The 12,831-nt window shown below is 43.0% G+C and overlaps 1 protein-coding gene across 3 annotated transcripts in view; it reads left to right on the top strand.

Annotated features, from left to right (window-relative positions):
- The first annotated feature begins 41 nt into the window (after positions 1 to 41).
- LOC147032583 (phosphatidylinositol 4,5-bisphosphate 3-kinase catalytic subunit gamma isoform-like) overlaps positions 42 to 12,831 on the top strand; it is a 108,476-nt gene continuing 95,686 nt past the window's right edge. For 2 of the 3 annotated variants that reach the window (XM_085870323.1, XM_085870324.1), the window contains exons 1-2: positions 50 to 230; positions 6,626 to 8,676. In XM_085870323.1, the coding sequence (XP_085726449.1) occupies positions 6,703 to 8,676 (1,974 nt within the window). In that variant the 5' untranslated portion in view covers positions 50 to 230; positions 6,626 to 6,702. Of the gene's footprint in view, positions 231 to 6,625; positions 8,677 to 12,831 lie in introns of all 3 variants that reach the window. The other variant, XM_085870322.1, reaches the window with a different exon arrangement.

Genomic DNA, 12,831 nt, shown 5'->3' with positions numbered 1-12,831 from the left:
TTCTACTGTCTTTCCAACATTCCTATCTACCCCCCTCTTCCGCTTGTAGGTGGGACAAAGAATCAGTCAAGGTGTAACGATTGCTACGTCATCCTCAATCTCAGGTATAAGAGAGTTGACAGGTAGTATCTACAAGCACTCAGACCTCGTCCGATCTTTTCATGGTGTATTAAACTACAGTCGGTCAGAATCCTGGATTTGCGGGATGTGTGGAACAGCAAATGCCAAAGGTAATTGTATTGAAGTCTTATTTTGCACTTTCACACTACATTACTAACTCGATTTTGTTGATGTCTCAAATGGTTTCTGTCAATGGGGAGGGAGATGGAGATGGTATGAAGGAATGCAGAATTTCACTCGAGTTAAAAAACAATGCCCTTCGAATGTATCCGTGTCAGTGGGGAGAGGTGGTTAAAAAATAGGTTACTTTGAACCAATTTCAATGGATAAATTGATTGTATAATAAGTACGAAATTGACAATGGAACAGGGTCATGATGTTTTTTTTACCCCTCAGCCCGAATTGGGCTAAGGGGTATTGTCGTCACAGGCATTATCCAGGTGTCCGTCCGTCTGTCAACTTTGGGTTTCCGTCAATTGTTGGGGTTGAGTAGAGGAAGGTTCCTTTCGAAAATGGGCGCGCTGCGATTTTCAATGTGGCCTCCATGGCAGCCATCTTGAAATTGGTTTCCGTCGATTTCGAGGAGAATGCCTTGTCTGATTAAATGCATTTTTGCAGGGTGTGTTGGGGTTGAGTAGAGGAAGGTTCCTTTCGAAAATGGGCGCGCTGCGATTTTCTATGTGGCCTCCATCGCAGCCATCTTGAAATTGGTTTCCATCGATTTCGAGAACGCCTTGTCCGATTAAATCCATTTTTGCACGGTGTGTTGGGGCTGGGTAGAGGAAGGTTCCTTTCGATATTCAGTGCGATGCGATATCCAATATGGCGGCTCGGGCAGCCATCTTGAATTTGGTTTCCGGACAATAACTTGAGAACGGCTTGACTTATTTATTTCATTTTTGTGTGATATAATGGGGGTTTTTAGAGGAAGGTTCCTTTTGATATTCAGCGCAATCCGATATCCAATATGGCGGCGAGAGCAGCCACCTTGAATTTGTTTTCCGGACAATAACTTGAGAACGGCTTCACACATTGAATTTATTCTGGCGAGGTATAATGGGGTTGAGTAGAGGAAGGTTCCTTTCCAAAATGGGCATGCTGCGATTTTCACTGTGGCCGCCACGGCAGCCATCTTGAAATTGGTTTCCGTCAATTTTGAGGAGAACGCCTTGTCTGATTAAATCCATTTTTGCTGGGTGTGTTGGGGTTGAGTAGAGGAAGGTTCCTTTCGAAAATGGGCATGCTGCGATTTTCAATGTGGCCACCATCTTGAAATTGGTTTGCGTCAAGGGCCTGAGGGGTTACGCCCGCTTTGCGGTGCTATTTTTAAATTTAGCTTTGTTTCCGTGTTCTGGTCTGACGATTCCAATTAACGGTGCACGAGAAACAAGAAAAGGCTCGTAATGGGAAGTAATCGTACACGCGGATGCAAACGACGACTCGTGTCGGCTCAAAAACCGCGATTGGCCGAAATTAATTACTAAGATAATGGAATTGGATCACAATCGGTTGCCTGCGTTATTGGAACCTGCGATATTGGAGGGTTTACTGTGTATCTATTACAGGTCAAGTTGATTTGGACTTCAAATTATCTTGTTATTGAAGCTTTTCAAACGACTTGAGAACTAAACCAAGCTGACCAACACGTTATGTGCCCGTTACTAATATTACAAACCTTTGAGTAACATGCTATGAACCTATTTGTAACGTATCTAAAACACACATTGTCGTATGTAGACGAATTTGATTGACATCTTCCGGACGACCACAGCACTTACTGAACGTGTTTCTAACTTACATCTACCGTGTAATGGCGTATTGGCAGCGTTAAGGGGAATTTGTATATACAAATGGGCTTCACAAGAGGAACCCATCATTGTTCCAGACTCCATGTTGAGTAGATGTCAATGCCAGTTAAGTAGTATCAGTCGTAGTAATACTATTAGTAGTAGTTGGTGTGCGTGACAGTAGTAATAGTAGTAGTAGTTGTAGTAGTTGCATTGGTAGTAGTAGTATGTCTATGTCAGTAGTCGTATGTGGGTGTGATGGGGAGGGTGTGGGTGATGATGGATCCTCTTATCGTCCACGAATAGGAGACTACTTTGCACCATTGTTCGATGTTCTTTTCGGCTAATTTTTTTTTCCTCATTCCCACGATGAAATATTTCTTTGTTTTACTTTTTAAAGTATTAAAAACGACTTTGACAAATGCATAATGTACAAGTAATGAACACAGAACGCTTCGATAACTTATAGATAAGTTGTACCAACGATTGTTTATCCTGTTTTAGTCGTCCACAACTTATGCCCAATGATAGTCTAGCGTATGCATAGCGTAATAATTCCCAAGCACGTTATTCGTAGGTTATAAATAAGTCACGGGTACCCTAAAAATTACTTTGATGTGTTTCGACGTATGAGGAACTTTCAAGTAGCGTGTTGCGAAGTGTGAACAACGTTCGTGTAGCGTGCTTACAAAACGTTACTCATAGGTTAGAAATAAGTTTCGGGTACGCGAATGTTACCTCTAAGTGTTTCGACTTATGAGTAACATACAATTAACGTGTGTCAATGATCGCATAACGTGCCTACAACTTATGGCCAGCCTTGCGGAACGTGTGAACCAAACGCGGAGTACGTCGTAAAATTTCAAGCATGCAAAATTTTTTGGACAACCAAAAAGTACAATGTTTTAAACCAGCGTAATACGACCTATGGTAGTGTTTTTCAGCGTGCACCTAACGTACCCATAACGTATTCGACGTGTGCCAGGGTTTAAGACAAATTTTTCATAAATCGGCATGCGCTGGCTAAATCGTCAAGGTGTGACAGCCCCTTTAAGGCTGAAGTTATACATCATTAAAATTCACAGAAGTGGCATCATAGCTCACTTTCTTAAATTCACAGAGTTTAACGTTTTTATGGATTCTATAAATGTTTATGCTGGGAACATTGATTTTGGATAATGACGTCACTTTCCGACTATGTCAACTTTTCAGGTGTATGACATTTGAATATGCAAATAAATCGATCTTCTTCGTTCGTATGCAACATTAGGCTGCGGGGTAGCGTTGTTGGCTGAGGGCATGACTGTGTTGCAGGTACAATACCCCCTGTAGGTTAGGGCAGGAATTTGGAATTTGGCCATGGTGCCGGCGATAGCTCGCTTACTCTTCCTGAAGGACACCGTGGGATCTTTAACATCCATCAACAAATGCTGGCAGACAGGATGTCCGTTTAATATCCATCTGAGGGACGGCACACACATTGATGAGTCACCATGCTTGCAAAACACCAGGATGACAGTTTATAGCCAGGACGTGATTCGGACCCAGCAAGACATATTTGAGGAGAGTGTGCATACCACTTGGGCCAAGGCTATCCTGTCAGCCCTAATCTACCCCTTATATAAACACAGTGTGTGTTTGTTTATTTGTCTGTCCCCCTTCATTCGGACGATTTGAGTAGGGGTTTAATGGCCAATCTTTCAACACAACTCTGTGTTCACTATGGTCTATTTTGGAGGATAAAAAAACCTCCAATAACATCATTTTCCATAAAAGGGTAATTACGTGTCTTCTGTTGGAAATGTAGACAGTGACGTGCAAACCGGGCCTAAAGGCAGAAGCGCTTTAAAAATAAGTAATAACTGCAAGGCACAGGGACATGAAATTCACTGCACATGATGTGCAACGTGTGCAGCGTAAAACGAGTGTTCATTTACATTCGTAGGATGTCTCATAAATATAGAAGATATAAGTACACCTGATGCTAGGCCAAGGCTTCAGACTTTGGGATGCTCACGAGGCTGTAACGTCGAAATGAAACGTCCCAGAATATAAAGAAAATAGGATCACATTTGTACATGTAGTGTTTTAACATAACGCTTCTTGCTTCGAAACATCATATCTTCCACTTTTCTAAAATAACTCCAACCCATCATTTTTGACAGGCCTTTATATATGAGCATGAAATAATACTACTCGCTTTATGTCTCTATTATGAAGGTGTGTCAAGAAATACCCTGAAACACAGAATAACCAGAATAACCAGTTGCACACCTGTGTCAATGCACAAATGAGAATGAATGTAAGCTGTTGTGAACGCTTTTCATCAAAATGTTGTTCAATGAGAAAGTAAATCTCTTCATGCAGTGAAGCACTGCAAACAAGTGCCAAAGAATGCAGTATAGTTGGATTCTTTCGATAGGCATATAAAATACAGAACAAACTGAAGGAAAATATTTTATGAAGTCAAATGCTGCTCCACACAACTTAAATCTCATGCATTGTAGTTGTTTGGTTTTGCATGAAGATTACATCTTGTTTAGAGGTAAGGAAGGCTTCTTCTTTTGCATGCAATGCGTGGCTGTTCAGCTGATGCAATGTCCCCTCAAGCTTGGAGCCAGACTTTTGAATTTAGCGATGTGATGTGCTGCAATGTCAGAGCAACAGACCATGGTACTGGCAATATCTCGCCTACTCTTCACGAGGGACACTGTTGGATCTTTAACGTCCAGCAGATAATGGTGGCTGACGGGACACCCCTTTTTGACTTCTCTCAGAAGGACGGTACAAACATTGATGCCTGCTCACTGTGATCTTCCTTGTGTCATTCAAGGTTATTTCTGGTTTATTTAGTCATTTGCCAACCCCCACCTCTCCTGTTGAATCCTGCTCACTCCCCCAAGGACAAAAGCTGTGGGCACCTTATCTTACAGTCTGTACTTTAATTATTTTTTATTTAGCATTGAGGCTCATTCATGGAAGAACAGGAAGAACGTAATAACATTGGAGAAGTAGGTAATGACATTGTGGCAATGGGGCATCAGATGGACACAATAAGCAAGGGAATTAACAAACAGGAAAAGAGTAAAGTGAGGAGAGGAAGGGAGGAAACACAGTAACCTGTGAGTAAGAGAGTTGGGTTTGGTTGGGTTAATGGTGTGTAAAAGATTGCATGTGGGGATGGGGGGGATGACATGAGAACATAGTTCATTGACTCATTGAAGCTCCTAAAGGGAAGAGTGCAATTGAACAGCCTCGGGAAGGTGGTTAAACAATTAACGGGAGAAAAGAGGAACTATAAGTGAGGTTAAAGTCAGCCTGGATTTGGGGATTTTTTTTCCAGCATGGGGTGACTGGAAGAACCCGTATATCGTAGAGTTTGGGAAGGTCATAGTGTTGAGAGAGCAAGGAGATCCAAACCAGAGGAGAGACGGTAAAAAGGAAACTGAGTGGCCGAACAGCCTGCAATGTGAAAGCACCAGATTTTGTGCTTCGACCACATCATTGGAAATTCTAATAATGCTGAGAGCTTTACATTCCACAAATGACAGAATAGATAGATGTGATGTTGGAGTGCCATCCCACAGAGGAATGCAGTACTCCATTGAGCTATGGAGAAAATCTTTGTTGGTGGTGAAGTCCTAAAAGTAAATCACAAATTATTGCTCCTCCAGAAATATAGCTGATTAAATTTTGGATGATTCTAGAATACATTCTCAATAATGGCAAGCATAATACTTCAGGTTCACATTAGGGCTAAGGTTATGGTCATTGTATTGGCGAAGGTTAAGTTTATGGTCAAGCGTTTATTTACATGACTTTTGTAGCAGGTCTGACACTCAACTTTAGAAACAGCAAAGAGTGTTAAGCTCTGAGATAGAGTATCTCAAAACCTAGTGCAGCAAAGAGCATTAAGGTCTGAGATAGAGTATCTCAAAACCTACTGCAGTATTTTTCAATAGAAGTAGCCATGTCTTATGTACGACTGGCTATAACATGTGATCTCACATCTATGCTTCATAGTCAGCCCCATAAATGTTTAAGTGACATGATATGTTTGCTTGAAAGCCAATTATGGACAAGAAGGATCAGGGAAGTCTTGTGGTATGCACACTAGTCTCTGAGCTACCTAGCCTGGGTTTGATTCTTGGCCCAGCTATAAACAGTCGGCCTGGTTTTTTTTCAGCCAGGGTGATTCATCAGTGTGCGTGCCATCCCATCCCTCAACGTCTGTGTTAAACTGGGCATCTCCTCCACTAGCATTAGTTAATGAATGTTAAATATCCGATGGTGTCCTTTGTAAAGAATGGGTGACTTTTCACTGGTAGTCTGGCACCTTGATCAAATTGCAAATTCCTACCTCAACTGACTGCTGTGCAGGCAATGGCAAACCACCTGGCATAACGCTTCACCCAGCAACTGCTTTGAAGTAACGATGCTCTGTAAATAGTATTGTACATTGATGGTGATGATGGATAAGACATGGCTGCCTTCACAGAGAAGAAAGGAAATTTCACCATGTTCCGTTTACTCCTTTCTCCACTTATGATCACATGTTTTTATTCAAAGATGTAAAGTGAAAGATTTGAGTAACTAATCATTTCTGCTACTTCTCTGATTTTGAATTTGGCATGCGTTTCACTTTAAATATGGAATTTGCAAGTATTGTTGTGATGACACAATAATCCAAAAAATAATTCCACTTCCCTACCCCACAGTCTAGTTTGTGATACTTGGACCAAATCTGAATGAATCTTCATGCACTGAACGGCTACCTTGCACCTCAAACAATATTATGACAACTCTCGAAGTCCCCAAGCCTGCACCGCGAGGCTTGAAAATCGTCACATTTCTTGTGTCATTGTCCACAGGAAAGCACTTCTCAATCGGCGTCCGCAGCAACTGCACCGGGAAATTACTTATGGAAGCCGTGTGGCAAGAAGGGTGTCTCCAACGTATTCTTCCACTTGATGGAGCACCAAATGATCCCAAAGCTTACACACTGCTCCTTGATGAGAGTAATGACAACAATGATGTCAAAAATACCAACGGCTCTGACGTGGGATCTTCACAACTTTTAGAATTGGGAGATTCAGAACAGCCACTTTTTATGCTGAATTGTGTACAAACCTGTGACGAAAACAACAGCATTCCACTGCGCTTATTACTCAGAAAGGGGAATGTTGATGAGGTTTCTCAAAGAGATATTTCCACGCTGATAGGTTATGATCTGCAGTATCTGCTGCAATCAGACATTCCACTTGGTGATCCTGAACTGAAAGAGATGCGGAGGAGTTTGAGGGAAGTGTGTAAACCTGAGATCAAGAGTCGGGATTGGCTCCATTATTCCATGGAGCCATGGTTGACGACTCGTCCTTTGCCTGACCACCTACGACATGCCCTCCCACCTGATGGCATTAAAATCACTCTACATTGGGAATCTCAGAAGCAAGTTTTGAGAATCACATCTCTTGACTCACCATCATCCTTTATGCATCAATTATTCCAAGGTGCATATGGACAAACCATTTTGCCATCCCATGCATCAGTTGAAGACCTAGTACTCAGAGTTTGCGGACGAGATGAGTACTTGTGTGGAACATCACCCTTTGTCAACTTTGTGTGGATACGGTACTGCTTTCGTCATGGTGAGCCAATTCATTTGACACTTGTCTGGCTTTCAGACCTGCATACCAAAGACTCCGATAATGAGCTTGTGCCCACAAGCAGAGATTGTCCCAATAATCCCACAAAAATATCCTTAAGGCAGAATAAATTAAAGACACAGCCAGGTTCCTTCTCAGACACTGAAGCCCAGTGCTTACCAGAACTTCCCCTCTGGAGATGCAAACGATTGCTGCGTGTACGAGCTCGAGGAGCATGTTTTCCTGAGGAACAAGTTGAGGGCTTGCCACCTGGTATTGAGACGTGGCTTGAAGCAGAGTTGCGTCATGGTGAAGAGGTACTGGGAACCACAAAAACGCCAGTCCTTCCAATTACAAAGACTGGGAAGCACAACAACGCCACTGTCACATGGGATTGCTGGATGCATTTCTCAATACGGATGAAAGACATACCCCTTGGTACTCGTCTTTTCCTTCGACTGTACACAAGACATTCAAATGCTGGTGGTTCAACACAACCATATCACTTTGGGAATATTCTCCTTCTTGATCACCACTCACTTCTACGCCAGGGCCATCTGTTGTTGCATTTGTGGCCACCTGCCAAAGATATTGAGGGTGACAAACCTGCAGGCCACTTTTCAACAGTTTCAAATCCCAATATCAATGGTTCAGTGGCACTTGTTTTACATATGGATGAGTACAAATGCCCTGTGATGTTCTCCAGCATTACCAAAAGTGAGAAATCACACCTACCATCGCAATCACCCAACAAACTCGACCCACGCCATCTAGCCAAAGACAGTGTTCAGTATCAATGGATATCTGACCTGCTAAACTCTCATTTTTTGAAAGATCTACAAGGCGAGGAGATAAAACGCCTGTGGGATGTTCGGCAGTATTGTTCCACACAGTGCCGTGGGTTGCCTCTGCTTATGCAGAGTGTGCAATGGGGAAGCTATGAAAGTGTCCAAGAAGCTTATGCACTGCTTGCTGCATGGCCCCAACATGGACTCTTACTGAATGAGGCTTTTGAGCTTCTGGGATTTCGCTTTGCAGATCGTGAGGCAAGGAATTTAGCAGTGCGAAGGTTTGAGGTTGAAGGGGATGAAGTGCTGTTGCGCTTTCTGCTGCAACTTGTTCAGGTGAGGGTACATGTGAATGCCTTTTTGTGATCTTCACCTTTATGATAAACTCTTTACCGCTCGTTTTCAATAAGATTTTCTTTGGCATCCATAAAATTGGCCTATGGATTCGGTCTCTCTCTAAATAATTTAGTCTGCTAATGATATCCAGAAGCTGAAAAATACTGTCACGTGTACAGCCCGCAACCAAAACTGTAACCGATTAAAGGTGAGAATTCCACATACTGGGAATTATAATCCCATGAATAACTGGCTTGAGGCTAAATTTGGTTGAGGAAAGCCAAGTTTATTACCTCACCTCCTCAAAATGCTGTCTAAAACCCAGAGAATATAACTGAGGAATGACAATTTATGCCCCCAAATGTTACGAATGAATAAGCCAAATTGTTGGCATGGGGAAGATGGCAGGAACATGACACAAGCATAAGGAATAAATAAATTATTTATTTCACAGACCAAAGAACTCGTATGAAATCCTGGATGGAGGATAGACACCCAACACAATCACTTAACAAAATATAACGGCACTCGGTAAAGCGCATACCTCCGCCAGGCTGAATATTTTTCGTTTTGTATCCCACTGAAGGGCCGGATTTGGATGTGGACCAACCAAAATAGAACTGGCTTTTTTTATCACCTAACCAACTCATCCATATAGTTTTGTCACAACTTTTTGAGATATCATGCGATATATCCTTTTGGCCCCATCTCTCAATGGTAAAGAATCACTGAAAAAATTATCGGATGCAGATCTACACAAAAATTGAATCAATTTGTCTTTATGACACACCCAACATGTCAACCAAATTTCATCCAAATCCATCCACAACTTTTTGAGACATCCTTTTCAAAGACAAACAGACAGACAAATATAAATTACTCACAGAGCGACATTTGACAAAACAGAACAATATAGAACGGCACTCGGTAGGGCGCACACCTCCGCCAGGCTGAGCAGTTTACGTTTTGTATACTACTGATGGGCTGGATCTCAAACAAAATCGAACTGGCTTGTTTTTATCACCAAACCAACATATCCATGTCATTTTGTCAAAACTCGTCTTCAACTTTTTGAGATATCATAAAATATGCACTATAGTTTTTAGCCCGATCTCTCAATTTTAGAAATTATGCTTTTGTTACCACTTGACATCAAAAATAATTTGTGGTTGAATTCATTGACCTGACATGCAAATCCTGTTCAAATTTCAAGTCAATCGGATGAAAATTGAAGAGTTAGAAAATTCCAACTAAGTTGTTGACCTTTGGCCTATATTGAGCTTTTGGCCTAAGTAAACCACAGTAGTAATTGATGGTTGAATTCAGTGACCTGATTTTTAAATGCTCTTCAAATTTCAAGTCAATGGAATGAAAATTGACAATTTTAGAAATTTGGCTGATGTTGACCTCAAAAATAATAGTTTGTTGAATTCAGTGACCTGATGTGCAGATGCCTTCAAATTTCAACTTAATCAGATTAAAATTGAGGACTTTTGAAAGTTTGGCTCAAATTGGCCTATTGGCCTATTTTGACCTTTTGGTCATTGTTAACTTCAAAATTAATATGTGGTTGAATTCAACGACCTGATATGCAAATGCTCTTCAAATTTTACCCCAAATTTCAAATTTCAACTTCAGTGCCAATTCACCCCACCTACTTCATCTTCCTCCTAACCCCTCACCTGTTTTTCCCCCTCCTTACCCCTCCCATCTTGCCCCTCATCCTACCTCGACTCTTTGTGTCCCTTTCACTGTCTTCTGTCTTAGTATCAGCTTCTCCTCTGATGTCCCAAACTGTGTAGTGTTCTGACATATGTGGGCTCCATTCTAACCTAACAGATATCTCGCTCTCAATCAGTACACTCAACATTTCAACATGCTCTTTCTTTCCTCCGAGAACACCTCCCCCTCTTCCCAACCCCTCAAATATTGTACCTCCCCCTGCCTGCTCTCTTCTTTACCATACCACTGCCAAGTCTCATCCTTTCTCTCTCCCCAATTCTCCCATCACCCTCCTGCCCCTTGGCTGTGCCTGCTCTCATTGTCTCCCCTTCTTCGGAAAGCTTCCCTCTCAAAGAAACCTTCACACTCTTCCCCTTTCAAGCTTCCTTCTCACCTTTCTCAAAAACTCCCCCCTCACCCTTTTCCCTCAACTCACCTCTCTCTCCCCCTTCTCAAAATCCACCCCCTCACATCCACAAAGCTGCCTCCTTACCCTGCCCTCTCTCTTCCATCTCATCCCTCCACCTCCTCCATTCTTTAACTTCCCTCTGCCCCATCTCTTATGACTCCCGACTGTGCCTCATCCCATCACCACTGAGCCTTTTCTTCTCCTCATCCAGCCCTCTCCCCAAGCTCTTCTATAATCCCCACACACTGTCAACATCTCTCCCTACCTCCTCCTCCCTCCTCCCTCATTCTACTCTCCCCCTCCCCTCCCTCTTCCTTAACAGTGTGGACCTCAAACATCTGGGGCCATCGCTCAAACCTAACAGATCTTTCCATGTAGGTTGCCTCTGACAAACCAGACATCTGTTTAACAGAAACTTTCCTCCTTCAAGACGTCTCTGACACCCTTGTATCTCTCCATGGTTACTTCCTCCTCTCGTATGACAGACCTGAGCCTCGTCCTGGTGGAGGAGTTGCTCTCTTCATCAAAAACTCTATTCCTCACTCTCCATGCACTGACCTCACTCCCCTACACTCCCAAGAATACCTCTGTCTGTGGCATCCCCTCCACTCCCACCTCATGTTTATGTGTCTGCTGGACCGTCCTCCAAACAGTGATGACTCAATTTACATCTTGCTCGCTGAAAACATGGGCCAACTTCTGTCCTCTCATCTCAACTCTCTCTTTCTCAGATGTGACTTCAGTTGCCATCATGCCAGTTGGCTTGTGGGTACCTCCCTCACCTGCCATGACTCTTCAGCAAAAGAGTTCTGTGACTCATTGTGACTGACACAATCTGTCAACTTCCCGACCTGGATCTCAACCAATGTTACTCCATCTCTTCCAGATCTGATTTTGACTAATTTCCCAGAAAACGTCTGCTGTTCTTCCTCTGTTCCAATCGGTTCACTTAACTACATGCTCGTAAAAGTAGACATCTCTCTGGCTGTTATTAGAGAACCACCTCAATGTTGTCGAGTCTGCAATTTCACTTAGGCCAACTGGTAAGGTCTTCAAGCAGCCATCAAACTTCGAGACTGGTCTCCCATCTCTTCTTTCTCTGACATCAACTTGTCCTGAGAATTCTTTCAAAGAAATTTTCTCTGTCTCATGCACAGATTTATCCCATCTCGTCTTCAGTTGTCCTACCCTTCCTCCCACCCATGGTGCACTGAAGCTTGTGGCAAGGCAGTTGTCATGAAACAACTTGCCTTCGCCTCATGGAAGGCAAATCCAACTGAAGGCAATCTCAGTTCCTTCCACAAAGCTCGGAACAAGTGTGTATCTACCCTGAGGAGAGCCAGAAAACAACATCTTTCTAATCTCAAGTCTGAACTCTCAAACCTATCTCCCTCCTTCAAATCCTTGTGGCATCAACTTAAGTCTGTTTCTGGTGAATGTTCCCCCTCCATCCCCTCCCTTACCTCATGGGTCGCACAGCTGATACCGCATGTGAAAAGGCTGAATGACTAAACTCTGTGTTTGCTTCTAAATCTTGTGTCCCAAACCCATTGCTCTCTGTGCTCACCTTACCGAGTCACACCCAGCTGTTCCTGGACTCTCTGTCCTTTTCTGCTGACAAGGTTCGAGAGCTTTCTGTCAAACCTCCACTCTGCTTCTGCAACCGGTCCAGATGGTATCAGCCCACGTGTTCTAAAAACCCGCTCTGCTGCTCTTGCCCTCTCTCTCTCTCTCTCTCTCTCTCTCTCTCACTCTCTCACTCTCTCACTCTCTCACTCTCTCACTCTCTCACTCTCTCACTCTCTCACTCTCTCACTCTCTCACTCTCTCACTCTCTCACTCTCTCACTCTCTCACTCTCTCACTCTCTCACTCTCTCACTCTCTCACTCTTTCACTCTCTCACTCTCTCACTCTCTCACTCTCTCACTCTCTCACTCTCTCACTCTCTCACTCTCTCACTCTCTCACTCTCTCACTCTCTCACTCTCTCACTCTCTCACTCTCTCACTCTCTCACTCTCTCAC

Source organism: Eptatretus burgeri, chromosome 2 (assembly GCF_056783735.1).
Source record: "Eptatretus burgeri isolate ZD-2024b chromosome 2, Ebu_testis_v1, whole genome shotgun sequence".
In the NCBI taxonomy this organism is placed as follows: domain Eukaryota; kingdom Metazoa; phylum Chordata; class Myxini; order Myxiniformes; family Myxinidae; genus Eptatretus; species Eptatretus burgeri.
This window is presented reverse-complemented; position numbering and strand designations above follow the sequence as displayed.